The sequence below is a fragment of the Phragmites australis genome, chromosome 15 (assembly GCF_958298935.1).
Source record: "Phragmites australis chromosome 15, lpPhrAust1.1, whole genome shotgun sequence".
NCBI lineage: Eukaryota > Viridiplantae > Streptophyta > Magnoliopsida > Poales > Poaceae > Phragmites > Phragmites australis.
Genome location: NC_084935.1, coordinates 2,115,700 through 2,134,121, shown reverse-complemented (window position 1 = coordinate 2,134,121; position 18,422 = coordinate 2,115,700). Strand labels below are relative to the sequence as shown.

Below are 18,422 nucleotides of genomic sequence, written 5' to 3'. Positions count from 1 at the left end.
ATTCTTATATCGACGAGCATGTCAGGTACCTCAGATTTAACTACTAAAAATCTATAAACAATACTGCGATGAGCATATCCCAAAAAGACATAATCCACATTTTGAGGTCCCAGCTTACGTTTTTTTAGTTATTGGTATATTAACTTTCACCAAGCATCCCCAAGTGCAAATAAGAAAATGATGATTTTCTCCCTTTCCAATCTTCATATAGGGTTTTCTTCTTATTTTTAGTAAGAACTCTATTTAGAACATAACACGAAATCAACAAGGCATCCCCATCATGTCTTAGATAAACCCGTAGTGTCTAACATGGTATTAACCAAGTCAGTCAGGGTGCGATTCTTCCTCTCAGCTACCTCCTTTGGTTGGGGCGAATAGGGCGACGCTCTCTCATAAATAATTCTATACTACTTACAGAATAAGTCGAAATCACTAGAGAGATACTTTACACTACAATCCGACCTAAGTCTTTTGATTTTTATTTCCAATTGATTTTCAACTTCTGTCTTATAGATTTTAAAGTAGTTTAAAACCTCATCTTTATATCTCAACAAATACACATAACAAAATCTAGATGTGTCATCTATTAAAGTTATAAAATATCTTTTTTCACCATTTGTCAACACACTATTTATTTCGCATAGTTCTAAGTGTATGAGTTCTAATGGTGCTAAGTTTCTATCATCGGCTTCCTTGTGAGGCTTACAAGATTGTTTAGATTGCATACAACTTTGAAAGTTAGAACCTTTGACAATAAAAAAATTCAGAATTAAATTTAAACTGAAAAGTCGAGTCATACAACCAAAGTTTATATGATATAACAGTGAGTGCCAAACACTAGTCTTATCTTCATTAAAATTGCCACAAATATGGTTAGCAGATTTATTGAAGAAATCAGAAAGAAAAAAACAGAACAAGCATCTGCACTCATAGCCTTTACCAATAAAAATACATACTTACAGACTCTAGTATCATATTAAACCCGTCTCTACAGAGAAGAAAATCGCTAACTAGATTCTTATTTATTAAAGAGACATGTTACATGTTCCTCAGCTACCCGATTTTTTCCGGATTAAACTTCAAATCTACCATATTAACACCATAAACAGAAGCATGAGACCTATTTCCCATCAAAACGGAAGAATTCCGAGTGACCTGATAAGAGAACATTGAAATATTAACACAGACATATACATTAGCCTCAATATCAATCTCACTAGCTCCATCTCCATTGTTGTCAATGCCGCATTTTCCCCGTGATTTGGTTGCCACGCGAAATGGCCACATTTTCCCCGTGATTTGGTTGTATGGCTCCGTGAAAGCTCGGCTCTGGAATACCCTACGCTTGTTTCCGCTAAGTAGCCTCAACGGACCATCATCTGATCTGTAAACAAGGTTAACAATTAATTTTGCAGATAAGCACATTTTTCCTTTCCTAGAAATATCAAACGTAAGATAGCTTTGGCCACTCCATGTTGCTAATGTGGCGTCGGTCCCACCTTTACAGTAAACCTGCTAAGCTGCTTGCTAAGAGTGTGCTACTCTTTACTATCGTGATTACATAGTCTGCTATCTGACAGTTGCTCAAATGGATGAGCTATTTAGCGAGTTTGTGCTCAAATATACATAATCTGGTCCAGTTACATGTATTATGCCTACTAACTGTCTTCTTTTTTTACAAAAATCATTGGGCGTACATATGTAAGACGCCGGGCTTGACGATCCTTGCAGCCCCCAAACCTGACGCTATCGTCAGCGGTGCTGCAGCCTTCATCTCCAATAGTTCGATACAGCCATCCATTTCTCCAAGTTTGTAGCCTTGCATACGCTTTTCCAGTCCCGAATGTCTGCACGATCCTGTGTTCCAGTTCCTTCATGCTTCTCCAGCTCTTGCCCTGAAAACAAAGAATCATTCCTGAGTTTGACTACAGAGACCAAAGAGTTGCTGCACAACACGTATTCAGAATACTATGTCAACACACCAGCTAACTTCCTCACCAACACCCTCAGAAACACATCGCCACATTTGTTTATCAACCACGGACTCAGAAAACAAATGCTGTACAGATTCTATCTTCCCATAAAACAAGCAAGTCGTGTCCACTATTTCTCTACATTTTGCTGTGTTATCTCTTGTCAGCACTTTATTGTTGGAACGCAACCACAAAACACCTACACTCTCGGTAGAAGGGATAGTTTCCAAACAGACAAATATAAACTGGTAGGACAACTCGGAAAGTAATAACTGCATAGAGACTGTACTGAATAAGTACCAGAAGCATTATATTGCCATAACAAGGCGTCATTATCTTCAGAAGAAGATATACTACTTGCAATTTGTACCACCTCCCACCACAGATTCATCACTCTAGGAGTAAAAGTCCTCCTGAAAGTAAATAATCACTGATTTTTTGCCAAGAAATTTTGGGATCCTATGAACCAAGGTAAATCCGCCCCTGGCTTCTGATCCCAGTCATTAATGCTATCTGTCGTAATCGCGTCATCCATGCCGCCTCCAACCTGATTTTACAATGGAGATTAATATTCAGCTTGAAGTGAACAAAGAACAAAAGAAAAACAGCTACTCTTACACCGCACAATCTTCAGAACACGGGGTATTGCGATAATGCAAATTGACGGTAAGAGCCTAGAGGACCACCATAAGGGCAAAAGGCAATATGAAATAGCAGACCTCCATGGGAAACTGGTGGCTCCATTGCATCTCTGGAAGCAGGAGGGTACTTGGATCTCCTATGAGGCATAGACCACCCAGAACATGGACTTGGTGGAGGATCCGATGGTCGTCCACAGTGCAATGGGGTGGGTGGCCCTTCAAAGTGGTCTGGAAACGGGGGACCTGGATGATTGTAAAGATTCGGGCAGTCAATAAATAAATAGTGTCAACTGGATACTGATTGGAACAAAACTTGCTCACCATGAAAGTTCAATTCATGAAAAAACACTCAACGCATCAGGTACTTCAGCAAAACCGCTCATAGATACATGCGCAGTTCGAAGGTGGATAGCTGAACAAGGAAAATACCTGGTGGAAGGTAGGGAGGAAACCTTCCTCCATCTATAACTTCATGGTGCATTTGTCCCCTAACTGCTCTGTCACTGAAGTGAGGGCCTCTATCATGAAAGTGGTGCCATCTATCATCAAAGTGATATCCTCTATCATCGAAGCAATGCCCTTCACCATAGAAGTGATGTCCCCTATCATCAAAGTGATGACCTCTATCATCAAAGTGATGTCTCCTATCATAGTCATGGTGTACTCTGTCATGTCCACCATACTGATATCTCTCAGGATAGGAAGGATTATAATTCCAAGGCTGTGTTCTCTCTTCAGGTTCAGGTGGATATAGGAACTGATTTGGAGCAGGTGAATGGGGTGGTGGCTGTAAATGGTATGCATTATTAGGCAGTGGCACTGATGGTGGTTGGTGATAGTTATTTCCATGATGTGGTACTGAGGGTCCACATAAGTTGACATGGGGTCCAGAAGGATGGAATGGTGCAACAGGCTGTGGTGGAGGTGGCAGAAGTATCTGATTAGTATGTCCTACGTATCCAGGATTATAGGATACTGGAGGCTGCGAGGAAGCTACACATGCATCCATGTTGCCTCGGTTGTTTGCAACAGAATAAGGGTGTTGGCCTTCCACATTCTGCAAAGAACATTAAGCAGTAATTATAGTCACTATAAATTAAATTTCATAGGAGTCTTACCGCACAAACAAAAGAACAGCTACATACGTTGGTGGCTCCTGGATGATGTTGCTCAACGCAATCAGCTACCACAAGCAATGCTCCTTGCACATGTGAACCTTGAGAGACAGGACAGGGTGGACGTGGCAGAGGTGGCGGTGATGATGGCAATGGGGGAGGAGACGGAGGTTTGTCATCAGGTAGGGGTGGAATAGAATTTAGATGTTGGACAGTTCCCGTACAGATAGCATTAGTTAGATCTTGGTGGCACGTGAAGCCGGCTTCAGCTCCAGATGATGGGGCTGCATCCTCCATCTCAAGTTCACCGTCCACTTCTTCCAAGATGAGTTGATGCTTCGCAGAATGCAATTGAGATGTATCTTGTTCACCAGCACCAGTAACTTCATGTTCAGGAGTAACAGCTTCAAAGCTCCTCTCCTCAGAGGACCTTCCTTCCTCATCTTCAAGTAGTTTTGTGCAAATTAAATTCGGAAGATGAAAACCAGCATTGCTGTGAAGAATAATCAATCATATAAACATGGAGCACAGTGAACAGATATTTTTTAGTACAAAAAGATGATACAGCAGTTCAGCATGCACAAATGCAGTTTCATACATACACAAAATAACAACACAACTGATATACAAATCTAAATTGGTGTCTTGCAAATTGATACTTTCATATTTTTGTTAAGTTTTCTAAGCACCGTCGCTAGTTGATCTAAAAAAAAAAGCAGCATCACTAATCGGTAGTTACTCAGATCAGTTTGAATAGAAAAGCCAGGCAATTATTTGAGAACGTAGGTAGTACTATTTGCAGTCGGCGTAACACCCTCAGAGCCTTCATGACTCTATAATTTATGTAATTTAAACCTTTTTACATTTCTTAACAGATTTGCTAATACTGATGTTCATATGTTTCAATTATTTAGTGCATCTCAAATGGTACTAAACATATTGCAACTGCTTGAAATTTCATAGCACATGGTACCAATAATTCCAATCAGGGATTGAAGAAAAACAGGAACAACTTGTCCACTGGTAAGTACCAGCACGTATGTGGTAGTCAAGTATCAAGTTTTTCTTGCATGTGAAATGTAGAACTCGTCAAGTTTATGGGGTTTCATATAAACCAGCCAGTATCAGCCAGGTGACGCATATATCCAGGCTTTTATTTTGGCAAAAATGTCTTGGGCCCTGCACTGGTACGAGCAGTCGAGCACACTTACAGGTGGGAAGTAGAGAGGAACACTTTTGACCATCCAACACGATCTAGTATTCTAGTCCAGTAGTAGATACTAATCTTATGGAACTTAGGGTGATGCTAAGTTGATGATTTGCTATAAGCACCAAACTCATGTATTGGTGATTTTTTTGGTACTTCTGGAAAGATTTCAAACCAATCCGAAAGTGATAAAAGTATATGCAAAATATTTTCAGTATGCAATAGGAATAAACAACATAAACAAGCCTGAGCAGTACACTCACTGAACCTTAGAAATGGTTTCTCATATTTGAAAGTAGAGACCTACCTTCCATACTCGTCAACAAGAAATGCTTCATCATCACGCAAAGGGTCATTCAAAGCTCTCTCTGTACCTGAAGGACGGTGAGAGCTTCCGAATGAAGCCTCATTAAGAGCTTCAAGCTCTTTAATGTGATGGCGGATGATGTATTCTGAAAAGGTTTTCCTCTCAAGCCAGAGCCTCAAAACCTAACCATCAAGACACACAAGTGTGTAAAAGAAATGTGAAAGAACACTAAATTTATCATATGTTTCAATCAGGCACTGAACTCACTTGCCTTAAGACACTGCCTCCGATTCTCCCATGCAGAATTTCCAGGTGGTGCAGAAGCATATATTATTCGTGGTAGGACTGCCTGGATAAGAGAAGGATAGACATCGCCCGTTCCACCTACATGATTCATGACAGTAGCTTAGTAGATGGAAATCTGACCGTACACAATGTTAGGAGCAACATGAGAAAATTATACCAGTACCTTTCTGATTGCGGCAGTACCGGATTATTGAATCGACAAGGAAGAACAGGTCCACTCTTTTATATAAATTAGTTTCCTTTTCCAGGTGTTCAATGATAATATCCATTACCTAGGTTATTGAACAAAAAAATAGCAGAATCAAATCGCAGCTACATCACACAACTTGACCCAGATTGATTGAATTAATGGCTACAAAAGAGCATAATTGTTACTTATAAGACTGAAGGCAGCAAAAGTTGTTATGTGCTCCGACAAAAAACCTGAATTCTTAATCTCATGAGCAATTATAGCAGGAAATAACATGTCCTTTACTAATATCTAACTTGTGCACAGCGTGATGTGACGCATTAGAAGAATGTACTGAGACAATGACTCTCCTATTCCAATTGTGAGCAAAATCAGCCTTTGAAATGAGAAGCAATCTGTATAGGGGAAACTAGTCATGAGTGGATATCATATGGGTAAGTGATGTCAGCTGAATAACTTCACATGCGAACCATAGAAAGCTACCAACTGTATAAGTGCAATCAAGTAAATGGTGATAATGAAACCATGCAGAATTATGCCAAATATACATCCAAGATAAGCCATATACAAACAGCAAGGTTCTAAGAATAAAGTGAAAGTTTGCAAGGCCTAACCTCCCCAGCAATGCCATGTTTAGCACATTCCAGAGCAAGACGTGTTGCACGGGCTATACTTTCTTTTGTTCGTGTTAGTGTACCAACGAAAGCTTCAAACGCCCTCCGTGCTGAATTGGCCTCATTTCGACCTGCTAATTTGTTCAAGCCCTTTGGTTGCAGGTTCTCAAAAGGATTCTTACCACTATTTTGTTGAGTATGAACCCTATCTGACACAGACCTCATCGTACGATTTGATGGTGAACACCGGTCACGTGATCCTTCCTTGAGTGAAGGTGTATTCACCAAAGACTCAGAAATAACCTTAGAATCTAGAAAATTGTCCATGAAAGAATTTGATCGAGAGAATCTACGAGCACGTCCATCAGCAACTAGTTCTTTCATAGGCGTCGCATCTGGAGATAAGCTCTTATCAGTTAGGCTTAAGCTGTGGTTGAGTTCCTCCGGTGCAATGATCGAAGAACTATGCCTACAAGATTAAGTATTGAAACTATTATCAAGCCTATCAACATGATAAAGAACATAAACGAAAAACGAGTTAAATATTCTCAAAGGCACCAGAGGTTAGATAGAAGGGTTGAACCATTAATCTAGAATGCCATCTGTAGTTGCTAGGAAAATGAACAGATGTGTTCCACCTATAGTGAGAACTGAGAACTACCAAAACAGAAAGCATACCACAAGCATAGGACCTTCCTATGTATGATGTATCTACAACTTGAGCAAGCAGTTCCAATTTACACTTCTGGGCAATTGGTACAGTTGAAAGTTGGAACAATAGCTGAACTTACATCCAAATGCAAATCAAATGAATAATTAGCATCCATCTTTATTTATAATGTTCAGTATAGAAGCATTAACAGAGTAATCTGATAAGGATCTAAAGTTCTAAACCCTACACTTCCACCCCCTCCTTAGGACTACCCAGCCAGAGTGCAGAAGACCTTTAATCCTGTTTATACACTCTCTGTGTACAAACATACAGGCCAAGTAAATGCTGACATGCAGAGATGTGGGGACAAACACATGGCTCCTAAGATTGTTGCAATAAGTTTTATAATGCAAAGATGTGCAATATCCAGGTAGACAAATGTGCCTATATAACTAAACAAGTGAAGATTTGCTTTGACAAGAAATAGAAAGCTTACGCTTCAAATGTCCTGGTGCTTGCATCAGAATGAATACATGAAACTTTAGAAACCAATGAAGAGGCACTTGTTCTGTCACAACCATTAACCATTGGTTCAGCTAAAACAGTCTCATCATGTGGCTCAGGATTGCAGCTTCCACTAGTATCTGAGACAACAGCATTTGATTGTATAACTGACTCAGCAGAGCCTTCAATATTTTTGCCAAAACCATTAGTAGAGCCATCGATTGATTCCACAAGCTCATTTCCACTTGCTTTCTGCGAAGGTGGTTGATCAAATGATACAGAGGCAAGTTCTTTCAATTTCACAGAATAGGTTGGAGCTTTTCCGCAGATATCGTTATCAATCCTATTATGAACAGATAAATCAGAAATGTTGTTGCCGTCCATGTGGGCTTCTTCACTAACTTTGTCTTTCGGTAGACTATCACTGGCATCATTTTTCAAATTTGGAGAAACAGTAGAGACGGCATCATTGTTCAACATGATAGGTCGTGAGATATGCTTTTGGTCAGTTGGGGCATCCAAAGAATGTGCACCCAAAGATACTTTGGGGCTTTTAGCTATCGCAGATTTTGGACTTTTAACAAGTGTATCTGCAGAGCTATTAGAAGGGGACCCTGCTATCGTGCAGCCTTTCAGGATAATCTCCTTTGACTTTGTAACTTCAGGCTGATTAATAATAGTTTCAGAAACATTAGCAGACATAGCTTCCAAGGCACGATGAAGGCGTTTCGATGGAGGCAAAGCAGCTTCTGCATCCAATGTCAAAACCTTTGGTTGGTATTCTTTATTCTTGCAAGCAGTCTGAACTTCTCCTGATGACACGGACAGGTCGATTTTGGGTGAAGGATCAATGCCAGGAGGTAACCCGTCAGCGGAACAATCTTTTCCATATGGTGTAGACATGCCAGACTTATAACATTGATCTGCATGTTTAACCAGCTCTGTTATGGTATAAGAATCATCTGGTTCATCAACTGCGGCATTATCCAGCAGAGGTCTTTCCATCCGGACCCTTGCCCTTTTGACCAAAGGCAAGTGCTCATCTCCATCTGACTTGTTAATTTCATTACTTGAATTTGGAGAATCTACAAGATTTCCACTTGACTTAGGCTGCAATTCACTATCCATATTTGTTACCCCACTAATGACAGGATTACTAGCACGATTAGTGTTTGGCCTTCTTTTTCTTTTAAAAGTTAGAGTTGTGCTCACGAGAAGATCGTGTGTTTCATTCAGCCAGACTTCCTTATCCTTGACTCCAATTTCAGGCACTTGAATACTACAAGTACTTTGTACATTTTTTGTTGCAATACTCAGTTTTTTATCATCATTACTGATCTCAGAGGCTCCAAGTTGACTGCAGGTTCCTTGACTGGAATGCAACAGCACAACTTCCTTTGTAGCAGAAGGGGAACATGAGTTAGGTTTGTCATCATTAATGCTCTTGTACCGAGCAGAGTCTTCCTGCTTGTCACCAGGAATCAAATCAACAGAAGGCACATCGGTACCATTCATCAGCCCACTAGAGTCCAGACTAGTTCGTAACTCAGAACCTGATGAACTTTTTGACCTCCGTGGCAATGTGAAATTACCATGTGTGCAAGAATCTTGTTGCTGTGAACCTTTCTGCCTCTTCTTAGAACATGAACTAGCATGCAAAGGAGAATGTCTAAGTTCATCGAGGACAGGTAACTTTTCGATAGGTTCATCAAGTGCAGAATTCTCAACACATCGCTCGCCCTCAATTGTAATGATATTAGGTACAGGAGTACTAATCATGATGTGATCCATGGAAGAGGCGGGACGGTCCTCCATCTTGTTGTCATTGACCGGATCAGAACCATACTCAGGACCTCCAGCATCTAAACTGCTACTGTCATTGACAAGATTTTCAACATCTGGCCTCACACTATTTTTAGTAAGACCACTCTTATTATTATTCTCTGTCTTTAAAGAATCATAAATCTCAACTATTTCCTTAACTGCTCGGACAAAATCTGCTCCTTTGCCATGTTGCTTAGCAAGTAAAGATTTCTTTTTCTCTTCCGTGAATGCCTCAAGGTCAGCATAGTTACAGAAAGCACTACAATATTACAAATTTAATGTCAGAAAAAGAATTAAATATTTTGGGATTGAGATTTAATGAATTAAGAAGTAAATATCCGAGTCTGATAGCTACCATGAGGTACAAATGCTGTGAATTACCAATCTCTTTAGGCTAACACATTTCAATGTCAGAAATTGATGGTGCTGCTAATATAATATTGAACATGTAACAAAGTATGAAAAGAGAAAAAAGATCACTCCATCAAGTTTTCATGGCATTGATTAATACAAGATTTCTAAAAGGAAATTGTTCTTCCAAAACTTTTGCATTGCCGAAGATACTTTCATTTGAAAATGGGGTATCCTGGTTTGTTTGTATGAGATGAAACCATGCTAACACCACCACACTACAAAAGGTCAAAAAGCAATAGAACTTGTGGTAGTAAGGGATTCTACAAAATTGGGCAAAGAAACCCATAGTATTCATCTAGCATTGATTGGCATTTCACAAACCAGATAGATGCTTAGTTTCCACTAGTTAATTGCTAAACAAGTGTTGAGTATACTGACACCACATCACAAGAACAATTTTGTCCGAGAAATGTTTCCACTGATTATTGTCCATTTTTATCATTTGGAGCCCCCCTCATAAACAATCATTATCTGGAATACTCTTTTGACGGAACATGATCATCATCGCCTAGTTTTCTTTAATAGTTGGGTTGTTAAATTTTGTTTAAAACAATTCATACAATTTTTAATATTTGTACACATTTTTGAACAGATACGCAGCTCACCAATCTTCAATTCTTAATTGGATTGCAATCAACAAATTACAAGCTGTCTTGCTGGCTAATCATGTAACCCGTGCAATATAGAATGCTGAAATGAAATCGTGTGATAACTGAAAAACAGATTTAATAAGAAAAACACGGATGGTGTAAAATGTAAACTATGAAGTAAAAAAACAACTAAAAATTCAGAGAAGGATAAATTAATTTACTAGGATCCTACTAAGAAAATCATAAAAAGTTAGGCTCAAAATAAAGAGATCCTAAAAGTTGATCATTATATTATACAGTCTTTATCTCATCTAAAGTAGGTTTTCTAGATTTACATTGGTGTGCCCATATTTTAATGTTGAATCAAAGAAAGGTGGTAGTTATGCACACAGTGCTCCTCAATGACCAGAACAAACATTTTATTACGTAGATCACAGATCATCCAACTGGCAAAGACCTTAAGCGACCATAAGGTCAAAACCATTGAAATCCTCATCGTGACTAGGAATATCTGACAGGTACTAGCATAAATTACTGAATCATGCAGGGAAAAAAGATGGTATTTGTTTTCATCGCCACAAGGCAATATGTGACAAATTATAGGAAAATATACATCACTGTCTTATCCAATGTCATGCAACGCCAGGGCCAACAATCGAATAATTTTTTAATAATAAACAGCTACAGAAAAACCTACTTGATCCAGACAAGCAATGTATATGGGACAAAATAGGCGTAATCAAAAAGGAAAATCTTAGATTCAAAGTAATACTCACATCTGTTTAGTTCCATAAAAGTACACCAGCAACTTCTTTTTAACTGGAGAAAGGCCCCATTGCTGTGGCTCGCTTATCTGCAAAAAGTAAGGGTATTCATGAATTGAAATATTATAAAGAGGAATAGAGGATATCCTTCAATTTCAGCTCAAACAACTATGCGCATGCCCAGAGAATAGCAATTCCCAGTAAACAACACCAGACCTAGGAATTCATAAATAGAAGTGGAAATCATATGAAGTAGCTTCACCTAGAAATACTAGTTTATGGCAAAAACGAAATCGGGGTACTCTCTCAGTAAGAATAGTGGAAAACACAGGATTTGTGAAGCTTGCCGCATGAACACGCCGAGTTACTCATCACCGATCTTCATACTGCGGATGACCCTGAACAGGCCGAGTCTCACTAAACACACCACCAAAACCACAGAATTAGCACAGTTTAATATAAAGGCCGTCAAGTCACAATGGGCAGCACCTAGAAACCTCAACTTTTAGTATGGATCAACGTGGTACAGTAAAAAAAAGGGTACTTCCATCAACCAACGAACCCTAAGCCAGCTCTCCAACTGATAGTTCGAATCCGCAAACCGCATGGCACCTAAACCACTACCGGCGGCTCCGGATCAGAGAGAACAAGCAGCTAGTCCCCACTCACCATGGCCGGCCACGGGGGGAAGCCCTTCATCTTAGCGAGAACGAGGTCGCCCACCTTCCACTGCGCCGCCGCCGCGGCAGCTGCGGCGGCAGCAGCGGCCGCCCCGCGCTTCTTACGGGCCGGCGGCATCGCTGACCGTCCCGCCCACCCGCCACCGGCGGTGAGAGGGCGCCTCTGTTGCGGCTAGCGCCAGAGGCAGTAGCGCCGCCGGATCATGGGGCGCGCGGCGGAGGCGGAGGCGGGTCCAGACTTCGTGGCAGCGGCGGCGGGAGGCATGTGGTGCCGTAGTGGCGAATGGCGATGCTGAGGCCGCTTGGGCTTAGACAATTTTCGATTTGATTTTACCGGCGCCTTTTCCCTTTTTCTCGTCTATTTTTGTTCCTGACTTTGGTTATGTGTTCTCGAATCTTGAGGGGTTTTCTAGGGATGTGATCGGAGCAGATATTTATGGATTTTTAATTCAACTTAATTAATTAATTAATTAATTTTTTATCTTATACTTAGTTGGATGCACATACTTCGCAGATAGTAACACGGGAGCACGCGCTGCCAGCGAGCGGTAGCACATGTGAAGAGGACCCACGTGTGAGAGCGGGAGCGCAAGACGCGGGTTCACGCGGGGAGCGGAGCCGAACACCGGGCGAGTGGAACATAAACCCGTAGGCGTTTTTTTAGTTTTATATATTATAAAATTAGTTATATAAATTAAATTAAAATAGATCTATTAATTATTCCACGCCTGTCGTTAGATTTTATTTGGCTTAAAGAACATGACAGCCTACTAAAGTAAATACAGTAGTGGATTTAGACTAGGATATCTTCAAAACAGAAGCTAATAGCTACGTAAACGCATGTAAGTCCGTTGGGGAGACATCCATTCCCCAACGGACATGCATAATTGTCGATGGCGGTTGTCGATCATCTTGGTTGTAACAAGTGGATTGGAGAGCTGCAGTACTCATTGAAGGACGAGGTAGCACCCGAGCGAATCCGTGGCAGTTTCATTACCTAGTTAATGAAACTCAAGTAGTGCAGGATAAGCATTTTTTTTCGCACACTTTCTTCCAACAACTAAGCTGTGAATTCATAATTTGGTTTTTCCCTTCGGCTTTAAGGGCGTGCACAAATTAGTGATGGGGAGGTCTTACTAATAAGCGAACCTTAGTACACCGAGCGTGGAAGCGGCGAAGGGTAGTAGGCCAGTCCGGCAATAGGACAGCAAGTACATGCACGCTGGAATCAGTGTACACCCGCGTCTATTTATTTTATTTTATTACAAAATCGAACATCTAAATTCAAGTGGAATTCCATATTATATTTTGCGTGTCCCATTTTTTTCTGAATTTTTTTTTTCAAATTAGACACCTAAATCTAAATTATGTCCAGATAACACTGGCTGTAGTTAGGCACGGTGATGGCTAAAAAGATCGCCGGAGTTGAAGGTTTCCGGGGAGAGGAGAGCAGTGTGAAGAGGCGGCGGCCACTGGCCACGCAGGTGAGGCTTCCCCTTCACCCGCTGAGGAGCCACCCTCTCTGTATTGCGTAGTTCCATATCACTGCCCGATCAATCAACAAATACAAAGCGGAAAGATTTTCTCACGTCGTTGTCACCATAGTTCTAACAAAGTGGGTTAAGAAGAGAAACGAACATAAGCTCTAAAAGCTCCTGACAGTTTCGTTGCTGTGAACTACTATCAACCTCCAAATTTAAAAAGAAACATAAAAATAAAGAGCATAGAAGAGTTCTTGTCCTACGGAGCATTGCATTCCCGCGTCACCATGGCCATGCTCTGTATAGTGCTTAGTGCTTCGTCAGTTGATTACAGATGATAACTACGAGAAAACATGGGAAAATTGACGCACATGGCGGTGCGGCCGGGGCTGCTGAAATCCATGTTCTTCGCTCGTTCGTTCTGTCATTCAAGGAATCACTTGGGACAACGCATCGCCGGGAATTCACAAACTGCACAGTTCGTTGCATAGAAGACTCAAACTTTGTCAGCGGCATCTAGCGGTGTGCCCTCTGGACTTCTGACTGCAGCCAGCTTCTCAGCTAATCTTTGCTCCAGCGCCCTTTGGCCCCTTTCTCTGCAGTGAGACAATAGCATTCAAGTCAGACCGAGGACACAACCACGTATGCATCATGCAAATGCAATTAGCAATTGGGAACAGATATATGTGATCTTAAACCACCAGCCATCTCATGCAGGAGACAGAACCACCAGGCTAGAGCTACTAACTACTGCAACAAAAGAAGCAGAACTAAAACCATGACAATCAACAGGAACAAATGGAGCTCCACCTTGATTCACGAGCTCTACAACTGCGGCGGTGGAGAACATGAAATCATTAAAGTAGGATACAGTATCAGGACATAAATTAAAACTGACTTCAGCATTCTCCACTCCCCAAAAAAGATAATTAGCAATAAAGCAGGGCAAAACAAGCAATATTATGGTGATAATTGTACCCAATGACTGCATATGGATCAGATGGCATGAGCAGGAGAGCAGGACATTAAGTCTAATAAAAATTAAAGACAGATGCAAAAGCTAACCTCCTTCGGTTTGCCTCAATTGAGTCTGAACCGGGCAATGGTGAGGTATCTAATGTCTGCCCCCTGCCATCAGATATTTCGGATCTTCCACAAAGAAGCGTATGGAATATAGAAGCTATTGGGTCCAGAATAGGTCTGCATGTTTTGATAAATTAGTCAGAATAAACTTCAGTAAACAGCACAACAGTCGGGATCTTCTATAAAGGCAAAATGGACTACCTTAGAAATTCAGGGAAAAAGCTTGAGAAAGAGAACTCCTCACTCGGGTCTCCTTTCAGGCCTGTCTCAAGCCTCTTTTGGAAGTAACGCAGGTAAATCCAACTCATATAAATGCCAAACAACAAGATTGGAAGGTAAGACACCAATTCTTTTACGAAGAAGCTTACAACAACCGAGATCAGAGCAACAAGAGATGGAATCCACTGAATTACCAGAAAATTAAGTCTGTTAGCGAACACACATGATAATTAGAGTTATTCTATTAAAAGATGAAGATAAATACCTTTCCCTTAATCTTTAGGACAAAAAGATTAAGCTCCTGATCTGGTAAAAGCTGCTTAATGCCCACCAACAATCCTGACAGAACTCCATAAAATCCAGAAAGAGGTGTATAGCTGGAAAAAAAAAACACAAACAGTAAGAAGACCAAGGCTTTACCTAACATGAAACATCAAAATAGCTTTGCTTATGAGCTTGTAAAGGAATACGGTACTTACAGGTAGCTCTCTTGCTGTGTTATATAGTACAAAGCAATAGCAGTTATGAAGACGCATGCAGAAGTTGAAAAGTTGACAATAAAAATGAATTTTGATAACTCTTTTGAACCCCATAAAGGCTCTAACAGCTTCCCAAATGAAAGAAGGCCAATAATGCTGACAACCACCTGGAAGAAAATAATCCATGTGAGTTGATGGGGCTCAATTCAATAGATATGATCTTAAACAAACTTAATATATTTGTCCAAAGCTAAACAATGTACTTGAAAATTAGGACCAGCAGGCTGGTGAATCTACAGATCTGACATATATCTTGTTTAACATACAAACAACAAAGACGAACAGGCAGATCAAAAAGTCCAGGGCAAGATAGCTGTAAGAGAGAACAGTAATCTTTATCATTCCCTAACATGGTATTAAAGGTTGTAATGCACATCTATAAGAAGTATTTTTAACAATTAACGAGTACCACAGATGGTTCATCGCGTCGAAACCTATGCAAGACAGTGTGAATTTGTTCCCAAAGAGGCGCATGTCTGTTCTTGTAATATGAGAAATTATATTGCCACTCCATTGCCTTGTAAATCTTGGTGAGCATAAATGACGATAGAATCAAATATAATCATTATTTCATCTTACAATATTGTGACTAATCCAATAAGTTATATTGAAGCATCAGACAATGGCAACTGACCTGTAATCCAATCCCTACCTAAATCTCATCCACTTCATTACTAGTTCTGAGATAGCTGCTTCTTTTTAATAGACAACAATCTAAAAGCATTGTTTACTTGTATTTTAGAAGTGCTGTTCTCTCACATGAAAGTAAATAATGAAGCAGATGAAGCATATATTACCGCTGACATGAAATCACTCCAGCTCCCTTAATTATTTAATTTCAGGGGAGTTTGGCTTGATTGGATTTTAAAATAAAAGAAACAGACAGCATGCACATATGATTGAGACAGACAAAAAAATGGATTAGAAATCAGTGCTCTGGATAAATGATGGAAGAAAGCAATTACCCCAGGAATTGTTTGCTCGACGTAGCCGGCAGTTATCAGGTTCCAGGTAAAAGGGATTGTCCTGTAGAAAAAATAAACTAGTAAAGTAGATCACAGGAGAAGTGAATCATGAGTTTTCATAAGACGTGAATAGAACTTCAATCATATTAAAGTTTGAGAGTGTAGCATGCAAAGACCACAGTTAGAACTCACATCTGGTGTAGTGGTTCTTTCTTTAGAAAATAACTGATAACTTCTTTCATAGGCCAAAACATCATTCTATGTGCACGAGATCCAGTACTGAATACATTCTAATGGTGAGACCAACACATCTTTAGTTAAAACACCGCAAAACACATGGTGTGGCACTCGCAAATTATTACCATTACAATAACTTAGAATTTGTAAACTGCACTCTACATGGACATGCTGGTTACCTATATAAGTAATTCTTATATAGTTATATACCAATCAATATTAGCAAATGACTACAGAGAAACAAGCATTTCTCAGAAGGCATATTGCATTCTGCAAATCCATGCCATCAGAAGAACTTCTCTATCCAATAAGGCAATAAGTGCTAAAAATAGTAAGTGATAAACGTAAAGCAACTCTAGGGCAAACAAACTGCTAATGGACTTCAGATCTGGTACTACAATATCCTGGTGGGTACAAGATTTCAAGTTTCAACTTTCAACACATTCGAGATCTGAGTAGCTACCTTGAAGGAATAAGCGCAAGATAGGCAACAGCCGATGGAAACAGCTGGACTAAAAGGTGCACAAGGAGCAATATTATGGCGAGGCCCTTGCACAACTTTGTGTATCCTCTGAATAAGCTTGAACTCTGCATTTTGTGGAAGGCAGCATCAATCAGTGAAAAACGCAGTATAAGGTGCGCCATAATTCCAGCCACAGTTCAGTTTTTAGCCAACATATAGCAGTCAGTAAATTTGTTAGGATCAGCAAGCAAACACACTTGGAAGTTGGCATCGAATCAAATAAGAAATAACAGCATATAAGCCTTTCACTAGCACCGGGTACAAACGGAATTAAGGAATGTCCAACGGTTTAGCGAAATCCACACGCTGCAATCTCTGGCATGCGCCCAACGCAACCACGCATTTCAATTGGAACGCATCATAAACTAAACAGAGCATCGTCGCAACTCGCACAGAGTTTCGTGCCCAGCCTCTTCGCAACGGCCCCTCAGGTAAAAACGCGACAGGAACACTCGATGATTCTAGAGCGCGTATCAGATCACACGGTGCAAGGGTCGCCCGATTCGAAGCGTCCGAAACAGACAGGCGTATCTCCAGATCTAGAGAGACATAGGGGGAGGGGGAGAGACTGTTACCCCGGCGGGAAGCGAGGCCGGCGGCGGAGGGGAGCTGCTGCTCATCATCGTGGCGGTGGCAGCCCGACAAGATCCGCCGCGCCAATCAGAACCGTGCTCGCGCGGGCGCAGTTGCTGCAGCGAATTGTCACTCGGGAGGCCGCCCAGCTGCTGGATTTCTATCCCTCGGAATCGCAGTGGAAGCCCCTCCGCAGTGGGGAGAGAACGGGGAGTGCAGAGCAAGCAAAGCAGGCTGTTGGGTTTGGGGTTTCGACTGCTGGTTTCCTGCGTGGGTTCGATGGATCGGGTCCTCTACAGTAGCAGAGCAACAGTAACCGGTATTATGCTGATCTCGGCCGTCCGATCCTCAATGAATGATCGCTAAAACTGGTTCGATCATATCGATGGCATCTGTTTGCGATGTTGAGCATTGAGCATTTCCAATCGGTTACTTAAATATTACTCCTTATATTTTTATATATATAGTCTCTTAAAAAATTATCTCTATTTTTTACTGTTTCAACCGACTCTTTAAATTCTACTCTCTAAATTCTACTCACTTATATTTTATTAATATGCTATAACTAAAAAATATTTCTAACGCATCGTCATCCTATCTGCTCTTCGTCATGCTCCGCTGCCTCCCCTCCTCGACTGCATTGATCTCTTCTGCTTCGCCCCTGCCCATATGAGGAAGGAAGTGAGGACGCTGCAACCCGCGGTGGCCATGACATCGTCGATGAGGAGGGCTAAGAGGTCCACGATTTGGCAAGCTCGTTTGCAGTCTCTCGATTTGGCGAGGGGCAAGAAGGGTATGGTGAGCCGATGAAAATGGCGAGGAGTGCAGGGAGTCAGCTGGAGCCCATTTTAAGGCACGATTCGCTACATCTAACGATGCCAAGTTAGATAGCAACTCAACTGAAGATGCTCTTAATGTCTAACACCTCTTCCTCTTTGTGCATAATTATATGTGATCTTGTATTCGCATGGTTGATTAGCATAATACCAATGACAAGCACAATAACTTCAACCTCCAGAAA

At 40.9% G+C, this 18,422-nt stretch overlaps 2 protein-coding genes across 3 annotated transcripts; both read right to left on the bottom strand.

Annotated features, from left to right (window-relative positions):
- Positions 1-1,475: 1,475 nt before the first annotated feature.
- Positions 1,476-12,148, bottom strand: LOC133892354 (protein HUA2-LIKE 2-like). Of its 2 annotated transcripts, XM_062333069.1 has the most exons (12): positions 11,771-12,146; positions 11,114-11,190; positions 7,502-9,592; positions 6,354-6,822; positions 5,713-5,821; positions 5,515-5,627; positions 5,244-5,425; positions 3,760-4,222; positions 3,044-3,671; positions 2,693-2,857; positions 2,274-2,520; positions 1,476-1,895 (listed from the first exon to the last, which is right to left on the bottom strand). In XM_062333069.1, exons 1-11 carry the CDS (start codon positions 11,897-11,899, stop codon positions 2,501-2,503), a joined length of 4,446 nt encoding a protein of 1,481 aa, XP_062189053.1. In that variant the 5' UTR covers positions 11,900-12,146; the 3' UTR covers positions 1,476-1,895; positions 2,274-2,500. The 2 variants fall into 2 exon arrangements, with proteins under 2 accessions (XP_062189053.1, XP_062189054.1); XM_062333070.1 differs by lacking the exons at positions 1,476-1,895; positions 2,274-2,520 and having other exon boundaries at positions 2,722-2,857; positions 2,936-3,671; positions 11,771-12,148.
- Positions 12,149-13,344: 1,196 nt separating this feature from the next.
- On the bottom strand, positions 13,345-17,658 carry LOC133893481 (rhomboid-like protein 19). The gene is made up of 8 exons (XM_062334509.1): positions 17,404-17,658; positions 16,769-16,893; positions 16,069-16,129; positions 15,044-15,210; positions 14,830-14,941; positions 14,547-14,749; positions 14,328-14,462; positions 13,345-13,858 (listed from the first exon to the last, which is right to left on the bottom strand). Exons 1-8 carry the CDS (start codon positions 17,449-17,451, stop codon positions 13,759-13,761), a joined length of 951 nt encoding a protein of 316 aa, XP_062190493.1. The 5' UTR covers positions 17,452-17,658; the 3' UTR covers positions 13,345-13,758.
- Positions 17,659-18,422: the final 764 nt, after the last annotated feature.

Bases quoted from the DNA above. Each gene is read 5' to 3' on its own strand.
- LOC133892354 (XM_062333069.1), bottom strand. From the start codon at position 11,899: ATGCCGCCGGCCCGTAAGAAGCGCGGGGCGGCCGCTGCTGCCGCCGCA. The intron at 4,223-5,243 runs GTAGGTCTCTAC...TATTCTTCACAG, and splicing joins CTTGTTGACGAGTATGGAAG to CAATGCTGGTTTTCATCTTC. The intron at 2,858-3,043 runs GTATTTTCCTTG...ACAATCATCCAG, and splicing joins TCCTCCCTACCTTCCACCAG to GTCCCCCGTTTCCAGACCAC.
- LOC133893481 (XM_062334509.1), bottom strand. From the start codon at position 17,451: ATGATGAGCAGCAGCTCCCCTCCGCCGCCGGCCTCGCTTCCCGCCGGG. The intron at 16,894-17,403 runs GTAACAGTCTCT...CACAAAATGCAG, and splicing joins CGGCCTCGCTTCCCGCCGGG to AGTTCAAGCTTATTCAGAGG. The intron at 14,750-14,829 runs GTATTTATCTTC...CTGGTAATTCAG, and splicing joins TCCTAAAGATTAAGGGAAAG to TGGATTCCATCTCTTGTTGC.